The sequence below is a fragment of the Chironomus tepperi genome, unplaced genomic scaffold (genome assembly GCF_022539635.2).
Source record: "Chironomus tepperi strain 1889 unplaced genomic scaffold, CSIRO-AGI_Ctep_v1 contig_170, whole genome shotgun sequence".
In the NCBI taxonomy this organism is placed as follows: domain Eukaryota; kingdom Metazoa; phylum Arthropoda; class Insecta; order Diptera; family Chironomidae; genus Chironomus; species Chironomus tepperi.
Window position 1 is genome coordinate 859,002 of NW_027226292.1, and position 20,552 is coordinate 879,553.

General features: G+C 29.2%; 2 protein-coding genes across 3 annotated transcripts in view; one reads left to right on the forward strand and one right to left on the reverse strand.

Annotated features, from left to right (window-relative positions):
- Nucleotides 1-20,552, forward strand: part of spg (dedicator of cytokinesis spg) — a 25,312-nt gene continuing 4,760 nt past the window's right edge. The window contains exons 1-10 of one of the 2 annotated variants that reach the window (XM_070638096.1): nucleotides 1-283; nucleotides 1,958-2,199; nucleotides 2,264-2,330; nucleotides 2,390-2,471; nucleotides 16,721-16,841; nucleotides 16,907-17,150; nucleotides 17,241-19,869; nucleotides 20,022-20,039; nucleotides 20,281-20,396; nucleotides 20,456-20,543. In XM_070638096.1, coding sequence (XP_070494197.1) covers nucleotides 253-283; nucleotides 1,958-2,199; nucleotides 2,264-2,330; nucleotides 2,390-2,471; nucleotides 16,721-16,841; nucleotides 16,907-17,150; nucleotides 17,241-19,869; nucleotides 20,022-20,039; nucleotides 20,281-20,396; nucleotides 20,456-20,543 — 3,638 coding nt within the window. In that variant the 5' untranslated portion in view covers nucleotides 1-252. The remainder of the gene's footprint in view (nucleotides 284-1,957; nucleotides 2,200-2,263; nucleotides 2,331-2,389; nucleotides 2,472-16,720; nucleotides 16,842-16,906; nucleotides 17,151-17,240; nucleotides 19,870-20,021; nucleotides 20,040-20,280; nucleotides 20,397-20,455; nucleotides 20,544-20,552) is intronic. The other variant, XM_070638097.1, reaches the window with a different exon arrangement.
- Nucleotides 2,503-8,862, reverse strand: Inx3 (innexin 3). Its single transcript, XM_070638060.1, has 7 exons — nucleotides 8,553-8,862; nucleotides 4,807-5,085; nucleotides 4,531-4,739; nucleotides 4,247-4,465; nucleotides 3,989-4,172; nucleotides 3,863-3,920; nucleotides 2,503-3,787 (listed from the first exon to the last, which is right to left on the reverse strand). Exons 2-7 carry the CDS (start codon nucleotides 4,967-4,969, stop codon nucleotides 3,451-3,453), a joined length of 1,170 nt encoding a protein of 389 aa, XP_070494161.1. The 5' UTR covers nucleotides 4,970-5,085; nucleotides 8,553-8,862; the 3' UTR covers nucleotides 2,503-3,450.

The following is a 20,552-nucleotide window of genomic DNA, read 5'->3' on the forward strand; positions in this document are numbered from 1 at the left end:
TGAACAGCTACAAGATAAATTTTCACTGGCTCTGATTAATTTTTAATTTTTACATAGTTATCGGGCAGATTAAATGAAATAAAGCGTTTAATTAACTGCTTAAATACGTTACCATTAAAATTAAGATGAAGAATTAGTAAAAAATATTGTGTGAAGTGAGAAAATTCAGGAAAATAATTTTTGCAAAAAAAGTTCTATCAAATAAAGTAGTGAAGGAAAATCCCGGAAAAACAGTGGGAAAAATCAATAAAAATGTGGATTGAAAATCGTAAATGTGGAGTTGGTGAGCAATTGTCTTCTTTTTTATTATCTTTAAATTAACTATTTAAAAAATTGAGTGAAAGTTAATTGTTGTGTATATAAACTGCGTCAAAAATTGATAACGAAATTTGTTTACTATTATTGCGATAAGAAAAAAGAGGACTATGCGTAAAAATCAGACATATTGGACCGCAAATTCATTCATAACTACAAGTTTGGAATGAGATATTTTCTTCTTTATTTGCATAAAAATATTGTATGATGCACGGTATCAAAATTTTTGTAAACACTTTTATTATTCATACTTCAACCCTCCGTAATCGCTTTTCTCAGAGGATGTAAAAAAATGATAAAGATCTTTAGACTATAAGTGTCTCAGATGTCCATTATTTTATTAAACTTTTTATCATTTCAATCGTCTTTCCTTCCTTATGACAAACGTAATTTTTTCATAACTTCACATATTGTCTAAGTGTGTGTTTGCAATGTATGAATGAATGGATATTAATTGAGCATATTATAATATTAATAAATGACAATAATAAGTATAAAATGACTTAATAGTTTAATACATTGACAATAAATTCATTTTTATTTTAAATTCAATTCACGTTTTGTCAAAAATTTTGCAAAATTTTTCTGATGTAAAATTAATAGCTCTTTAATGCATAAATTGATTTTTTAATATATACAAACGAATTCGGTGAATGCTGTTTCTATATGATTTTGAATAACAGATTATAAAGGAAATATGCGTGTAGAAAATTTACAAAGAATAAGAGAGAATAAACAGAAATTAATAAAAGAGAAATATATCGAAAACAACGCTCGACTATTTCCGGTGCACATTTTGATACCAGCAAATATGTCATTTTGTAATCTTTATTCCATCACCATCACATGTTGGTGCCAACTATCAGAATGGCAAACAAAATATATAAAAGAAACCATTCATATTCTGATTGAATATTTTTTTCTCTAGTATTACTGAAAAGAACAAATAGAACCTTTGGGACATTAACTGCACATAAAATTTTATCTGTCGACAATGAAAAGTTTTATGATCCCTTCACGTCACTCATCGTTTTCTTTACACAACCATTAAATTTTCATTTGTTTAAAAAAAAGAAGTGAGAAAAAATGGATCATGAGAAAATTTAAATCATGAGGATCATATGGTTTTCTTAGTTCTATTAGTTCTAGAGACATGAAGAGAAACAATAGAAATAATTATTTATTTATTTTATGATACCACACATGAATTTCTCACGAATTTCAATTACTAATCTCATTATTTTAGATTAATCATGCATGATCTGAAAATTAAATCGTTTCCTCTCTCGAGACATATTTGCAGAAAATGTCTAGAAAATCTTAATAGATTATGTACATGTATATAGTTCAACATGTGTTTATTAAAAATGATTAATAATTTACGTAATAATTTAAAGTTATTAAATATTTACGTAGATGACACAATCTACGAATTGCTTCTTCATGAACTTTAAAACTAAAAAAAAAAATTGAATCATTAAAAAGAAATCATTGTAATCAGTGAACTCATGGAATGTTGATTTAATGAGCCATGAAAATTACACTAAATTTATTGGTGTTGTGACCCATACAAATTCTTTTTCAAATTTTATGGACAAAATTTTAATGTTTTATGTACTTTATTTATCTAATTTTTTTAAAGCAATCCATAATTGGAATGGAAAAGTTACTCATGGACTAGATCTTGATGTAGGTGATTTTGTTGAGATATTTGAAGAAAATGGAGCTTGGTGGAGAGGAAGTTGCACACGAAAACCACGTTCTGTTGGAATTTTTCCAAAAAGCTACATTCATTTAAAAGATCCATTGAAGGAAGATCCTGTGGTTGCAGAATGCACACAAGTTTTGAGAGAATGGTCAGAAATTTGGAAAAAACTGTTTGTGGTATGAATGTTTGAATTACTAGCGACATCTATTGAGGAGTAGTAAAAATAATATTTTATTTTAGGAACGTGAGACTTATAAATTTATTACTTTACGAAAAGTAATATTATCATTGCTTGAAAGTCGTCGTGGTAAGTGTTGAATAATCCTAATAATAATGCAATAATACAATAATAATTCTTTTTTATAGAACTGCTGAGTGCTACACTTACACAGGATCAAACACTTGATCTGCAAATGAATGTCATCTCAAAAATTGATTGGGGCAACAGGTGAGTTAAAAAAAAAAAACATTTTATCGACTTATTAGAATTAATCACATTTTATTCATTTGTCTTACAATTTCTTCTCTTAAAACAATTTAAACTCTCACATTACACGATGAGTCATTGTGTTTTATTATATTTTTCATTCGATTAGATTTCTTAATTTTATATTAGATTACTTAAATCTTGAGATAAGTTCGCAAAATTTTTTCGATTCAAATAAATCTTTTATTTATTTTTGATACTGCAAAATATGCGAAAAAATACACGTTTAATCTTAAGAAAATGAGATTTGTCGTTTAAAAGAGATTGTAAACTAATTATTATGGCAAAATTCGTTCTTTTATATAAATTCAAAAGTGAGCTTAAAAATCATTCATTTTGATTTTTATTGTACAGATATTTTTTTGCGAGATTTCTTTAATCTAAAAATCTTTTTTTATCACTCCTAAGACACATTAAAACTCTTCATACTCATTATTTTGTCTTTCTTAATTACTAACTTGTTAAAAAAATAGAGAAAAAAAAATATTAATTAGAATAATTTCTTCATTTTTGATTAAACGCGTAATGTAATATACGCACGCAATAATTTCCAAAAAAAAATATATATACTATATAGCTCAACATTCAGCAAATAATTTTGATCCATTCACTATTTAACCGAAACAGTCTTTTAATACATAAGAAAAAGTTCTTTTGGAAATATGTAGAAGTAGTATAAAAAAGAAAAGGAGATTACGAAAAAAAAAAAAAATATTAGAATATTTCGCGCACTTATCGCCTAATATATAAATTCTCACAATTTTGTTTATGTTTTCACTAACTGGAAAAAAGTTTTGATGATCTTTGAAATTTCACCGGCACATGCTAAATTCTAATACTTCTTTACTTAAAATGGTGGGTGGCAGTGCAAGTACCGATTCTATTCTTCTACTTTTGATAAATTAATCATAATGCACGAGATAAACTTTTTCTTTGCACTTTATGTTTCACTTTCCTTGCCATATTTGGTAATTTCGGGATAAATTGGTGCCATTTCGAGAGTTGAAGGTGCTGATGGAGTGTCTCCGTCCCCACACAAATTATGGAATAATGACGATAATATTTCACTATATGATTTAACATTAACGTTTTGTCCTAATAGATGTAATATGAGAAAATCTCCAATTTGAATGCGACGAATCAAACGCTCAATTCCATTTGGTGCTTCGCGTAAACGACGACGAAGAACTGCCTCGCGTGTTGTTGGCATCATGAGAATGACCATTGAATAAACCAAAGCTAAAACGGTTAAGGCAGCAACGAAGAGGAACCAAAACCTAAAATGAAGAACGATTTGAAAAGTTAAAATATAATTTAATTGATCGAGTTCGTTTCGTATTTGTTATGCTTACCATAAAAAGATGTAGATTTTCTCATTGAGAATGTTGAGTGCAAGAACACATATTGAGTCTGTACACAAAGAAAAGAAAATCAAAAGTTATCGATTAATAAATTATGAATTCAATTTAATTTCTTACCATGCTTCTGAATCGATCCGGATGCACCATATTTATGGAATGTACATTTGGTGATTCTTGGAAATATTTCAATCATTGGATCCGAACGATTTTCTTGATTCATATTAGAATATGATATGACATCTGTTCCATATCTCAAAAAACTTCCACCCAAAAATTTGTCTACCAGAATTATGTTAATAAACTAAACGGATATAAAAGTTTTCTCTTAGAATTTTAAATCAAATAAATCATGAATATTGTTAATTTTACACATACCACGTTACAAACGTTAAGAAATTCGCAGAAGAAATAGCCAAATGCATATGTATTATGCGTTCTCATACTGTCAACTAAATAACGTACTAAGCGGTTTTGTCGAGAACGTCTGTCTTCCTGCGACATTGTGAGGACACCTCTCAATCCATCAGTTATCATTCGCATTCTACCTTCTTCCCAGTTTTTCCAAATCCAATGAGGAATATAAAAAAGTATTCCCTAAATAAGTAAAAAAATGTTAATTATATAGTCTAAACCTTATTGATAAAGTTCAAAATAATTACTTGAAAGAACAGACAAAATGGAACCCATTGGTAGTAACTATGGAAAGTTCTCTCTTGTCCATATTCATTTCCTAATCCTGAACTTGCTACATGAGTTCCTACAGGTTGACCATGCATTCCTGGTAATGTATACGTGTACGTAATCCAACAAAAAGTATTTATTACGTGTGTTGGTATCGCTCCATCATTGATGCAGTTAATAGGATCGCCTAGTTGTTTGCCGTTATTTAAAAATATATTAAGCACGTTTTTTTGTAAATCAAGATGAAAGCTTACCGATTAAATTATTGGCAGTGACAATAATACAACAAACGAATAACAGTGCACTTGTTATTCTATAATGACACCTAAAGATACTATTGTCGATGACAGCTTTATCAACTAGGTATCGTACTTTAACGAAACCCGCGACTGCGGAAACTAGGCCGAAAACGGACATGATGCTGCTTACGCTTTGTTATTTTTGATAATTAATTTCTTCCTCTATTCTTTCCAATGTTTTATTATGATGATGATGATTTACAACAAAGTTGGATATTTGTCGTAAATCTCACTCTAAAAAAAAAAATAAAACAAACAATGAAATCAACAATATGAATAAAAAATCATCGCGTTTAATTTTTTTTTCAAAAATACAGTAAATATAAATCGTTTTTTAAAATGTCAAAATGTCAACGTAATCGTTAATTAAAACGTATCCATTGAGTGTATGCAAATACAAAAGCATCAATTGAATGAGTATGTATATTGATCATGAGAATAGCGGTTAGAAAATTAGTTCAAGAAATTGAAGCACATTCGATTTTGATTGAGTAGCTTTATCACAGTTTCATGAAAATGTATTTAATAAAAAGTATGACAGTAGCATAAAATGTCATGTTCTTGACCCTCAACTATTTGTGATGCAAGTGAATTAGTTTTTCCTCTAAACAATGATAATTCGCTACAGATTATCAAGTGCACGTTTTTTCCATTATCATATGCATTAAATCTGATAATGTATATCACTTATTCGGTTTTAAATCTTTAATAAAAATGTTTATGTTATGTCCAATCATGTGGAACACACGGGCGAGGTAGCTTTTATTAAATGATTAATTTGCATTCGTTATTGTATGCAATTTTGCATGGTATATATGTGTATTTATGGGAATTACAACAAAAGCTCATATAACCGGCTTGGGTTCACATGTGTATACAATTTATGGCAAGCGATAGTGAAAATCAAATTGCACACTTTACATCTAGATGACTTCTTATTACTTATTTAATGTTTAACTGTAATAGGAATCTGCCAAAGGCTAGTCATAACTTCTGAAGTCTTAAATTTAATATATTAGTGTTTGTCGTGTGGGTACAAAATATCAAAAGATAAAACCAAATGTTAGAATCAGAGAAATGCTAAGAAAAATAACATGACGACTCTCGAACTTGTAATATAATGCTTAACCAAATAATAATATCCATATACTGATATAGTTTATTAAGTCATAAAATATTAAAATTTTTATATCATAACTACGGTGACAAAAAGAAAATTTATATTAAGTTGTGCATTTGTGAAGTAAACTGGAAGACAGACGAGTAAAATATTTTTATTTACTGTTTGACTTTATCATATGCTTATATAAATATTTAAACTCTTTCTCACTATATCTAAGATAGCAATCTCTTCCAAAAAAATTTACTTCATTCATCGACTTGTAAGATATTCTTTCTTTTCGACTAAACTGTCTAAAAAGTTCTTCAATATTCTACGATTAATGATCAAAACTCATTAAAATTTATGACCATATTGTCATGTTTATTGTTATTGAAGAATATTTGATATGCTTTATGTATGGGCAGTATGAGAAAACTGAATAAACAATGGGAAATTTATACATAACAAAAAGTTATTTCGAAAAAATATAACAATAACTCAGTATATGCATGGAGCTGAATAATAAAACAAATAACTAAAAATATGACTTTGAAAGTATTAAACAATTTATGTACGAATCTTAAAGGAAATTGATAATGAGAAACTTAAAAAAAGTATCATATTTTCAATTGGAATACGTCATTTTTGCGCATCTCTTCTCTTCATGCGTTCAATTTTTCTGATTTTTTTCGTCGAGGATGTAGAAAAATGTGAAAAAAAAAAATGAATACATAATGATAAGCCCAAAAAATTATGTTGGTTCTAATCTTTTGCATACAAACGAAACTAAACAGAAGGAAATAAGTAAAACTGGCAACGTCGCTTTTAACATTTTCTGTTTTCTCTCGATTCTTTCTTTGAGTCATCTTCATCACATTTTTTGGTGTCGAAAAAAAAAATATTCTTTTGTGTGCTATTCCATTTTATTTTTGAGCACTTTTAAATGGTGTAAATTTTTCCTCTTTTTTCTTTCAACATGTTCATAATACTAGAGATAAAGAAATATACACATATGTAAATCTTCTCAGCAAAATTAACAGTTATATTAGAGACCCACTTGAAGCAAATGACGACTGATTGATTTCTGCACGTAGAGATTTATGTGCTGAAGAAAAAATATTTATAATCATAATTTCAGGCCTCGGAGCTTGCATATGATCATTGCATCAGTGAATATGATAATTACCATAAAGCTAGTGAAATGAGTTTCGTTCATAAAACAATGTTTACCGAGTTTTTTTTTTAAATTTAAAAAATGTTTGGTATACGCTTAAAGTAAATTGACAGCTGAACATGTATTTGCGACCCGCAGCTTTATTTATTTTCGCAATTATTTATTTTTTTTTTGTTCACATTATAAAATTAACATAAATTGATTGTGAAATGTGCTCTATAAAGAGTTGAAAAACTGATAAGCGTCGTGTGCTGGAAATTTGTTATTAGTTGTAGAAAAGAGGAAGCAATGTCGATCATGTTAAATTTGATGGCGCCAATTTTTCCGTACAAATTTCCATTCTATTTATTTTTAATTTCCAAAAAAAATGAACCATTGGTGATTCGAATGAAATACATCCGCGTACATAAAAGCATTCACTTTTTCTTTCATTTACTGCTTTGTTATTAAAAATATTGAATGAATCCAACCCCTCAGAAATAAATTCATAGAAAGGAACCATCATGAATGTTTGTTAAAACATAACAGAAATAACTATTGCAATGACGCACATATTTATGTTCTAGTATATATACTATAATGTAATGGAGAATTGAATTAATGAAATTCTTGCCCACTTATTCATACAAACATGGTCAATCAATTTATAACAAATAATTGTGAAATACCCAACAAATCTTAAATTTTTTTCTACATAAATTGGATGAATCGGACAACAAACGAGCATCAATAATGTATGAATCATTCTTCGCAATTCCCAGACTAAACAAAATACGCATGAAAAACAAATGCTCAGGTATGCTTGCGAGAAGAAAGAAAAAATAAATAAATAATTTTAAAAAAAGGTTCTTTGGCCTTCCACTGCGTGTAGATCAGTTCAAAAATTTTAACAAGAAAAAAATCATCATGATCTTGTCGCCATTTTATCATTAATACAAAAAGTTTAAAGATTTCAATTGATCATAAATCTATACAACATTTTTAATTTCATATCTTGTCACATATATTTCAACTTGTGACTAAAATGTGGAAAGCAAAGCATCAACCACATTTGGCTTTATTTAAATTTTTTTTTCTTTTTATTTCTGTCAAATATTTTTTTTCTTCTTAATTTCATAAGTAGATGCTGCGATAAGCACACTTTGAAGTTTTTTTGCTTCACATTTAATATACACTTTTTACTTGTTTAAAAAATTTATTTCTCTCTCATTTCTTCAGTTCTTTAAATCTCTTCTTCTTTCCTGCCTTTCATTGCTTCACTACTCAAACATTTCTTTTTCTTTTCTTTCTTTTCATATTCATTTTCTTCTTTGTATGTTAAAGATGCTTCTTCATTTTTTGCAGAATTTATAAAGTTAACACTGCTCTATCATTTTTATTTATTAAACGTATAACGTTTTTTTTTTAAATGCACGTTTTCCTCACCTTTAAATTTTACTTCTTATTTTGATTAATAATTTTTAATCACTCAGATATGTAATAAAATGTTTATTTTTTATCTCTTTTGTTAGAAGAAACGATAATAATATTAAAGTGAAATTAAATAATTTTAAAAGACAAAGGAAAGTAGTTATAGGCTCTATATATTTCACACTCGATGCATTGCTGCTAGTAATTTTACGTTTACGCTCTAAAGAGACACGATGGAAACTAAACGCGAGCAGTTAAAAAAATTATAAGTTGTGTCTGTTTACTCAATTCTATATTTTACATATGCTTGTGTTAGTTGTTATGGAATCAACATTAAACTGGAATAATATTGGAAGTATAATGAGAGAGTGAAAAGAAGAAAGACGTAATGTGTTCAAGATAAAAGTATGGGAGAGAGAGAGAGAAAGAAAAATTAGATGCAATTCCATACAAAAGGAAGATGTTCAAGAATTGAGATTCAAATGAAAAGGAAAGAAATTCTTGACTGTTGGTTCTTGTATGAGCAAACGATTGTTGAGAAGGATGGGAAAGAACGAAAAGAGAAAAACGAAGCGACTTCTGGGTTGTCAAACAGGTTTTCTACTCTCTTGCGCCGCTACTTAACCCCTTCATGCACGATCGTTGTTACTTTTAATAAAATATGTGTATAGTTATAATATCGATTGCATTTGAATATCAACACATATACAATAACGTTCTCATATGTACATAATAGGTATTTGTGGCTAAAAAAAAGAAATAAAGTAAAATGAAAAATCTCTTAATAATGTTCAAAGTTAAATGCCTTTAGAAATGTCGAAGAGACAGAGAGAACAAATAAGAAATGACTTGCGATCGATTTCGTAGAAAAACCAGCCTCTTGATTTTTCCTTCTTCATATTGTGGTTATTATTACTTTACTTTTTTTTATTTTATATTCACTTTGCTTTTTTTTTTTCTTGCCTTATGCTTTAGTGATGTATTCGTTGAGATAATGATGTCGTTCCTTAACTATTCGAACTACTGTATATTTAAAAATAAGCAGTAATATCTTTTTGTATTGTATATATTCTGGCCCTCACTTTTTACCTTCATTCTTGAAAATATGTTTAGTTGCTACTGCTCTCTCATACAGGTATCATTCTCATTTTCTCCTTGTATTGTTAAATAAAATATTATTATTGTTTGCGTATGATACAGATGAGCTACTTGCTTTTGATTTTCTTCTCTTTCTTCCTCTATTTTATCATCAATTAAGTTCAGTTAAGTGTCTCATGCTGGAAGCTAAAAGTTAATTTATAACACCGACTCTTATGATTTATTATTATTTTTTTTCCACTTGATTGTCGTTTAAAAAAATTTCATACATCTGAAAAAGTATTAAATGTGCATTTTTTTAGAAATTTGTTCTCGTTGCATAAATAATACCATGCTAATATTCTTTCTATAGAAATATTGAGAATAAACGGAGCAACAAAGAATAATTAAATTTCATTTAACGATTTGCACATAAAAGTCGTCGCGGCAAATTCACAATATGAAATGAAAGAGTACAAAATATATTTTATATTTCAATGCATGGAATTATTATAAAGGCAATGCATTGTTATGTTAAGTTTCTTCAAAGTTGTAACAGAGAAAATAAGAAGAAAATTTCTTCATAAAAAAAAATTGAAAGATTTATTTATTTTCACAAAACAAAAAGCGAGCAGCATAAAAGAGGAAAACCGAATGCGAGCAAGAAGGCACGGTTTCTAAGATCCCAAATGAGCAAAGAACATGAAAAAAATATATAAAAGGCAATACAAGTCAATGGCCGTTTACAGTCATCGTGGTTTTTCATTTCATATAAATATTTATTGTATATGCCTTCAATACAACACATCTATCTTTTTTACTTAACTTCAACTCTTCGAAGGAATAAAAAGCACATGATGTAAAACAAAAGTATGAGCAAAAAAATTTAAAGAGTTAGTGGGTATCTTTTGAGGTTTCATGAAATGAGCTTTCTCATATCTATACTATAGGACACCTTTGATCACGTACTTTATATATACAAGTATCTATTCTTATGTGGGACTTTAACACAATATTATTACTATGTTAATTTTTTTCATTCACATTTGAATGTTAATTAAAATTTATTAGTAAATATTTTTTTCTTCTTTGATAGATGAGAATTTTTTAAAGATTTAAGATTTAACGTCCAATTAGCTTGATTGCTTAATTTTGTGTCATTTATTTTCAAAGTGCCAAAAATTCTATTTTCCCCTTTTCAACATGTTAAACTCATTAAATCGAGCACATTTTTATTTTTTGCTAAAAAACTTCTTGTCTTGTCCATTTACGACTATCAAGTTGAGACAGGTTCAAAAATGAAAAATATGATCAAGAGAAAATATAAAGATAGATGGTAAAAAGAAGTAGCTATAAATTTAACGACGTTCACTTAATGAATAACAATTTATCAGTGAATATTATTGGGTAATCAATGACAACTTTTTATTCAGTAAATAAATAATTAGTCAATACTTAAAATAGGAAAAGATTTGAATTGGTGTGAAAGTTTACGACCTTTCACCAATATTTTAACCATACCTTTACAATGTTTGTGAAAAGTCTTTAAATTGGACACTCCATTTAATGCATAAACTCTTATTTCACCACCCAAATTTGAATTTAAGTTAATGCCTAGAACTTTTAATTTAAGTATCTGATCAAATGATCGATTTATGCTTTTGCATGGTAATAATGCTGAGAAATTTTTTCAGTTTGATCAATTGCAAACAATCAGATCAGAATGATTTATATATCATGTTTTATTTCATAAAGCATAAAAATTGTTGCTACCCATCAAGCAGCTATCATTAACGCTTTACAAGAAAGAAACGAGCAAAACGGAAAGTGCGATCAAGAAATTGAATATTTTTTTCTTCAAAATTTAATTAGACTTTGAAATGTTAAATATAGTTTGGAATGTAATGATGTTTCATTATTGCTATCGTATATTATTATATGAACTCACAGCTTCCATAAGCTATATCAAAGTTTTAACGCCAATCGTGGGAAATAATTATGAGTAATCCAATTATGCGTTATCATGATGTGCTTTAAATTTTAAAATAAATATATATTTTTCAAAAAAAAAGGAATTAAATTAATCATAGCTATAATTTTCATACAACTTCTTTTGTATCATCTTTGTTTCTAAGCAACAATTGTTTTTCATTCATCGACATTTCGTGCTGTTGTGAAACAAGAAAGATCCTTTTCGCTCATTTCTTTTATCTTTAAATTCTTTCTCATTTACTCAATTTCAAAGGCAAAGGTTAATGCGGGTCAAGTTGGCTGAAATTTTGTATATATACCAACATTGCATGTGCCGGGCGATGATATTCTCATCGTCTGAATAATCCTCATGTGGTTTAAACCTATAATAATGATTCTTCTTAATGTAAAAGTAGAGACTTCAACTACTGGTTAGTACATCATGCTTAATTAAGGAACTTAAACTTCTTTTTATTCGCTCCTTCTTTTATATTTCACAATGTTCTGTCTGGTTTTGTTTAAAATTTTGTATATTCTTCTGCTTTTTAAAAAAAAATGTGAATTTGTTATGTTCTTTAATTTATGTACATTTCAAAGAATTATGTTCTCAATTGAGAAAAGAGGAATGAAATAATGTTATGCACATAAAAATCTTACAAGCTCAAATTTCACACAAACCAAGTGTGAGGTCAACATTGAAAAATGAAATGAAAGATTCTTTTTCCCTCAAGTACAAAACAAGTTGTAGAATTTATGCACAAAAAGCCAAAAGTGGTTAACGCAATTATAATAATAATAACAATAATAATAAATGTCGTGAAGAACATAACAAAAAGCTTACATGGATATTTCGATAAATTTCAATACGTCGTGAGTGTTGTTTCTCTTGCAAAATGTTTTGGTAATGCGAAACTGTTGCGGTTACAAGATATCTTCTATGCGGTTTTCAATTCCCATTTTATATTCGATTTTATGGTTAACGAAAGAAAAAAAGTTACAGAACATAAAATAAGTGTTTGCCAATTTTTTACTTAAAATTATTACTTTAAATTGGAATAATTTAATAATGGATTGAAAACATTTTTATCAAAGGAAATATCATCTGTGAATGTTCCGCTTTAACTCATGTAAACATCAATTTTTTGAGACTAAAACAATCTTATCAGTAAAAAATTAAATACAATCGTACAATTTTCTCAAATGGATCATGATCATGCGACAAACTTTAGTATCGTAAATCTCAGTTTCATTTAGAATTTGCATCAGTAAGATATATGTGTAATTACAGTAATTAAATAATTTGAAATTAAAAAATGACGTTTTACATCAAATTAAATTGTAGACGGTAAGGTCAAAATTTTATACCTACTGTATGATCTACATTAACCTTACTTATTTGAGAAATCATCAACAGCTATATTTATTTATTACTTTGGAAATTTACTTAGTGGAAGTGAAAATATAATAACCAAATGTCATTATTTCACTTAACTGCATATGTTTTCATCATATCAGAAGAAATTCAGTAATATCTCACTTCATTTCTCTAAAGATCTCTGATGTTAACAACATATGTAGGTCATTGCATTTTATTTATTTTTTTATGAATGAAAGAAAAGTCTTATTCATTCCTTTAAATATTACTACTGCTGTTATTTCGTTTGTGGGCTGGTAATGATCATCATGCTCTGAGTATCAGTAGCAAATTTGTATCATTCTTTATTTACCTTTTCTTTGCCTGCCCGCTTTTTCATTATTATTTACCATTGCTGATCGTGAAACTTGCCTTCAAGAGAAAATTGGATTGGACAGTTTATGAACAAATAAAAGTTGGCACTTGGCAAAGTTTTTAATTTTATGGTTGATGCATTGTTGTCAGTTTTTTTCTCAGTTTCATGCAGCACTAACATGCACAATAAATGCTTAAAATTGCTGATCGATAAAATTTCACAAATATTTTAATATTCACATTCATGCTTTTAGGTATTTTTGATAATAATGAAATAAAAAACAAATTGATAAATAAAAATTCTGGGGAAGTTGTGGGACAATTCCAAGAAATATAAAAAAGAAGAAGGAGAAGATTACGATCAAGTTTCATAAGAAAAATGTCGAGCAAGAGACCAACTCTACATGTATGAACATGAGTAAAACTCATCTTTAGCGATGTTAATGGATTATAATGAGTCATGATGGCACATTTTATGAAGATGATGAAGCATAGCAAGTAAAAAAATGAGTGTTACGCTCAAAAAAATTATTGTGTTCGTTATAACTTGTTGCTGCCTGCCTGCATTGGAATTCCAATCTTTTACTTTGTTATATGCATACCAACGAAAAAAATGGAAATCAACGAAAGATTAGCAAAAAAAAGATTCCAAAATATATGCATGGAGATGATTCATACAATGATAGTCAATTTTTATGGCTGTAGAAAATTTATGAAGGCATCTAAAAATTGACTTATTTTTTATGCTAAAGATCTGTTATCATTTTATGAATTTAGGTAAATAAAAGTCCTTTTAACAATGAATTCTTATGCATTGAGAATTATTTGTGACCAATAATTTTATATAGTACTAAAAACAAATGTGGAAATATTCGATAAACGTCTAACAATAAATTCGAAAAGTTTTTTATCTCTCCTTTTTGTTAATTCTTCTACTTCTCATTTTTCTACGCCATCACATCAACTTGAATGTCTTAATTTATTAAACGGATTTATTAAACTGATTGGAGTATTCAGGAGTGCTATAATAAGATACAAGAATGAAAAAAAAGTTATTAATTGGTATGCCTCCATTGCGGCAGCACAAGTTGAAAAGAAAAAAAAAGAGAATTTCTTCACACGTCTTGTAAACTTAAACAAAAAAATTGGCTGATGAAGTCAATAAAATTTATATTTATTCTTTTTGTCTGTTTCTGCGGTTCATGATGAACTGGTTTTGCCAATGATCATAAGATTCTTTTGCGAATTGCTGAATTTCGCAAATTGATTCTTATTATTTTCTTTCTTTTCGTTTTACTATTGTCCACTGCATCCTTTAAGTGTATGTATTTAATATGTGTATCGGCATTTTGGAATTTGAATTTCGCAAATTGATTCTTATTATTTTCTTTCTTTTCGTTTTACTATTGTCCACTGCATCCTTTAAGTGTATGTATTTAATATGTGTATCGGCATGGATTGGAAAAAGAACAGAATGAGAAAATGTAGAGTGAAAGAGTAAGAGAGAGAGGGAGAGAGATATATAGAGAAGAATGTTGATGAGTCAAAAGAAGAAAACTGGAAATAATGAAGAAGATGGAAGCAATAAAAAAGATTTTCATGGGTGAACAACAGGCGAAAATAATTTATTTGAAGAAAAAAAAGAAGAGAGTTAGAAACAGCAGAGAGAAGGAAAAATTATCAGTTCTTCGGCATCTGGTATTTACTTATTTTGTTCATCCACCTCGTGGTTATTTTTCTGCAGTCTACTGTTGCCTTAACATAATGTTTTGTTTCTTCTTTTAAATTGCTGATTGGACCATAATACATTTGCTTTTTATGGGTTCTAGCAAAACATGAACTTGAGAAGCTTCTCATATGATCTAAAGCATAATCAATTATTGACCGGAGAAAAAGAAAATCGAAGCAAAAGGAATGAATAATTTATGAAATTCAAAACTGTTAATATGGCAAACGAGCAATGAATCATCACAAAATAATTTGTTGATGTTGCGAAAAAAGAAGCAGAAATTAGAATTTTGCTGATTCTAGCAACAAAAAAGTCTGCTGCTGTTGTTTGATTAATTTCAACTTTATTCCGGTAAAATAGCGTTTCGTAAAAGCAACTGCCAAAAATTAATTTGACAGAAGGAATGTTTCTTTTGAAAAAGCTTCTTAATCATCCACAACTTCTTTTGCCAGAAAATGATCTAAAATTACCATCATTGAATGCTAATAAGGTAGAATGACACACGAAATATTTTATGCTAAGTTCATTGTTCATTGAAATTTTTTTGTTGGACGAAAAAACTTTTTTTATGTCAAGCGACAATTGTAATTTATAAGGTTTGCTTTTCTTAATAAATCCGGTTTATTTTGTAAAGAACATTTTGTTAATTAGTTTATATATCGACAATTTATTGATGATCGTTACCGTTACATTTAGGAAATTATTAATTTAAGACGTAATAATGCAGAAAATTTTAAGAAACACCTGCGTTCTGCTATGGATTGAGTAGATCAAGTATAGCAAACAATCATATAAACGTAATCTGTTCAGACATCAACATCACTTAGAGTAAAAGATGAAAGAAAAAATATAAAAAAAATGTATGGAGAGTGAAACAAAAATTCCAAGAATGGGGATATAAGCTGGAAATAAATTTCTTAATGCCCAATCTGCTACTACTTTTTGCTACTGTTCATTTTATTTCCACATCTCTCCCAATCGTGCGTCGTCTCTTGGATCAAACAAAAGTTTAAGGTCCAGACAGTACAACAACAAACATTTCTTATTAAAATAATTCTCTCTTTCTCACGTTTAATACACACGAAACATTCACCAATACACGTGAAAAAGCATAGTACTTAAAAATTGAAGAAAATGTTTTTATGTCTCAAACTAAAAAAATCGCTTCATTTCATGCCATGTTCAATGTACATAGAAAAATAAATGCTGAATATGCTTACTGTGTGTAGAAATGGTATGCAAAAAGAAAAGGCATAAAAGACACAACGATGAAGATGATGATGTGAAAAAGTAAAATAAAGAAACTTTAAGAAAGAATTTATTCTGTTTTTTTCTTTGTGCAGAAATTCACTAAACGTTATGTGTATCTCACATAAGTGCTTTTAGCACACATAAAAAGGAAATAAGAAGAAATTGCGCGAATCTGTTGAGATTTAATTGAATTTTAATTGGATACGGAATTCGCTTCTGGAATTGATTTTTTAAATTCAATCATAACGCTAATTGATTATGTTTTGAGGAAAACTTACCAAGTTTCAGATTTTCATAATCCATTATGTTCATGAAGGCGTTTATCCATCAATTTAATTTACAAAGATTTAATTCTGAATGATTTATGTGTTTCATAAATGTCTAAAAATATTAATGGTTATTTTCCTTTAATTCCTTTTAATTTAGGAAACTCGGACTTGATTTGGTGCCCCGAGTTGGACCTTTGGCCGTTAGTCCTCCAGAAGTTGGAATTGTTGCTCTACATAATTTTCACTCATCAAGTGATGAAAACACAAAAAATACTTCTGTAAGTCAAGAAATTTAGTTATTCATTTAGATAATTTCAAGATTTTTCGTTTATTTTTCTAATAGAGTCGAGGAACTTTAAGAAAAAAGTCACCTAAAAAGATTCTAACTCATCATTTATATTTATGTATGCGAGACTTTAGTTATCGAGTTTGTGAGGACGCAGAAATATACTTTTATATATATGACGCCCATCCATCACGTCAAAAACAAATAACTGAACGATTTCTGGTCAGAATAACCAAAGATGGATTTTCCACATATGACGTTGATATGCCACATAGTAATTGTACAGTTTTTACAGATCTAGGTAAGTTGTCAACTGAAATATTTTGGTCAATTCTTCTTATTGTTTTACTTTCTATTTTTTTTTTTCTTCTTTATATCAATTGTAATTTAGGTGAGTCGGAGCTTAATTCCGATTTATATATAGTAGCCAATGTTATGCGAGTTGGTAAAATTCAATTCTCTGATACATCAATGAGAAAAAGTGTTGATAAAAGCGCTATGTATCAATATTATCGGCGTCCATATGGTATTGGAGTGTTACCAATAACTGATTTACGACAATTTGATTGTACCCTTGAACCCGAAGAACGTGAATCAACTTTCAAATTGTATACTTGCGATGAAAAAGATTATTACCAATTACATGAATTAATTATTAAAAAAGCAACTGGAAAATTTTCGCCAATAACGGCCACTGCTTCAAATTATGGAATCTCTGTTTCAATGAAACTGATTTATGGAGGTCTTGGTCAAGCTCAAATAGATCAACCTTTGTTATTTCAAGGAACTAATATTACACGGAAAATGGGATTTCCTGATGTCGTTTTACCCGGTGATGTACGAAATGATTTGTTCTTAACGTTAGATCATGGAGAATTTGAACGGGGTGGTAAATCTACAGCAAAAAATATTGAAGTCAGTGTTCTAGTTTGTGACTCAACAGGTGGTATATTAAGTGACTGCTTAAGTGGTGGCGCTGGAAGTGAAAACACAATGTACCACCGTTCAATGATTATTTATCACAACAATTCACCTTCTTGGAATGAAACGCTTCGATTGATGGTGCCTATTGACAAATTCGCTAATTCACATGTTCGGTTTGAATTTAGACATTGCTCAACCAGAGATAAATCAGAACCAAAAATGTTTGGGTTTAGTTTTGCTCGTCTAATGGAGCATGATGGTGCAACAATTGCTGATGGTGGACATGAACTTTTTGTATACAAGTGTGAAGATCATTCTAAATTACAAGGTGGGCATTATTTGAAACTTCCATGTTCAGTTTCCGATGAGCAAGCTTCACCAGATGTTATCCCAATGTTTGCAAGAAGTAGCAAGGAATCAGTTTTCATAAAAACACTTTTATGCTCTACAAAATTAACACAGAATGGTGATTTGCTAGCTCTACTTCAATGGCGTAATCATCCAGAAAAAATTAAAGATTCATTAGCTCGCGTTTTACGATTGAAGGATGAAGAACTTGTTAAGTTTCTTCAAGATGTTCTTGATGCTCTCTTTGAATTGTTCTCCACTGAAGATGGAAACAGTACTGAACATTCCGGTCTTGTATTTCATGTTTTAGTTAGCATCTTTAGCTTGCTAAAAAGTAACAAGTTTCAACATTTCAAACCTGTAATGGATGCGTATATAGAAAATCATTTTGCTGCTGCACTTGTCTACAAAGGACTTTTGTCATCTGTTCAACATTGTGCAGAATGGTTAACTACTTCAGACAGACCAGAGCCAATAAAAAAATGCTTCGAATCGATAGAATATGTTTTTAAGCTCATTACTCAGTCTAGAAAGCTTTTTGCGGAAGCAACTGGAGGACAATTTGAAGAATCATTCCGGCGTGATTTACAAATGGTTTTTGTATCACTCGATAATATGCTAAGTGTACCAAGTTCTGAAACAACTTTACCGACACAAGAAGCAATGCTTGATGCAGTTGGAGTTGTTATGGAACAACTAGAAAATACATTATCTCCAAATGAAATTGGAATGCTTATAAAAAATCTCATTGATGCCATCCCAAGAGATAGCAATCCAAACTTAGTAAAGGCAAAGCTAAGAGCATTAAAAGATCTTGTTAGTGGAAAATTATTTCACAGTGATGATACACGATCTATTATTCTTACTATCGCTTGTGAACATCTCTCATATCATTTGAGTAAACGTGATGAACTGAAGTTATGTTCAGAAATGCTTGGAGAAATTTTGATTCACTTGAATAATTTGAAGAATCAAAAACAAGAAAATATTGATATTGAATTATTTGAGCTGTGCAGAAACATTCTCGGTGTACTAACTGAGACAGTAATGCTAATTTTAACAACTTCATTAAACGTCCTCAGCTCTTTAATTACTGTTTTACTGGGATTGCTAGAATTGATGGAAGAAGATCATTATAAAATGGTGTTTGATGATTTGAGTGTCAATGGAGAAACCAAGGACTTTCTTCATCGTTCTTTGCTCGTATTCAAGGAACTTTTATCTCAAGATATTTTCCCAAGTGATTGGCTCGTAATGAAAATGTCTGCTAATAACATCATTAAGAAAGCTTTAGAAGAATTTGCAAAACCATTGGTTTATCGCTTTTTAGGATCCAATTCGTTCGATTCACAACTATGGTGTTCTTACTTTAGTCTTGCTGTAACTTTTCTGACACAACCAAGTCTTCAGCTAGAACAATATCACGAAGCTAAACGCCGTAAAATATTAAACACCTACGGTGACATGCGAGTTAGTATGGGTCTTCAAATACTTTCAATGTGGAGTCAACTAGGAAATCATAAACTCCATTTCATTCCGTCGATGGTTGGTCCATTTTTGGAAGTTACTTTGGTTCCAGAGCCAGCTTTAAGAAAAGCAACACTTTCAGTTTTTTATGACATGATGCAATGTGAACAAACGGCTAGAGGAAGTTTCCGTCTTGTTGAAAGTGAACTCATTGACAAATTAGATTTACTGATTAGCGAGAATAAAGGAGACGACGAGTATCGAGAACTCTTTAGTACAATGTAAGTATGAATTCAATGAAAATAAAATCTACGCTTATAATGCATAAATGTAATGAAAATGATAAAAATCAATGAAAATTCACACAATTTTAACTTTATATTATCTCAATATTCATTCCTCGACATCTCGTAACTTAATCAATAATTATTAGGGAGGATCTCAGTATTGCGTAAGTTATAACATTCCCTCAACATTCACGAGTGTTTTTGTAGATTTTGAAAGTTCCTTTCCTGCACTTTTTCTAGTTTACACAAAATATTTTTGACGTAGTAATTCCATTCACTTTTTTGCTTCAATTGCCTTGTTGATTTTGAACAATATTTTTTTCAAACATTTTTTAAATTCCTTTGTTTAAGATATTCATTGAAAAGTTTGACCCCTTTAATAGAGTTTTTATATATTTTTACCAGGTTGAATGAGCATGTTGAAGCTGAAAACCCTACATGGAGAGAAACCGGAATTGCATTTATTAATTCAGTCACACAATTATTGGAGCGTCTCCTCGATTATCGCAGCGTAATGCAGGGTAAATTTATTATTATAATATGTTAATACAATCTATTGATGCTTAATATCTAATAATAGGTGATGAAAATCGTGACAAACGTATGACATGCACTGTAAATTTGCTCAATTTTTATAAAACACTTAATCGAAAAGAAATGTATTTGAGGTAAATAGA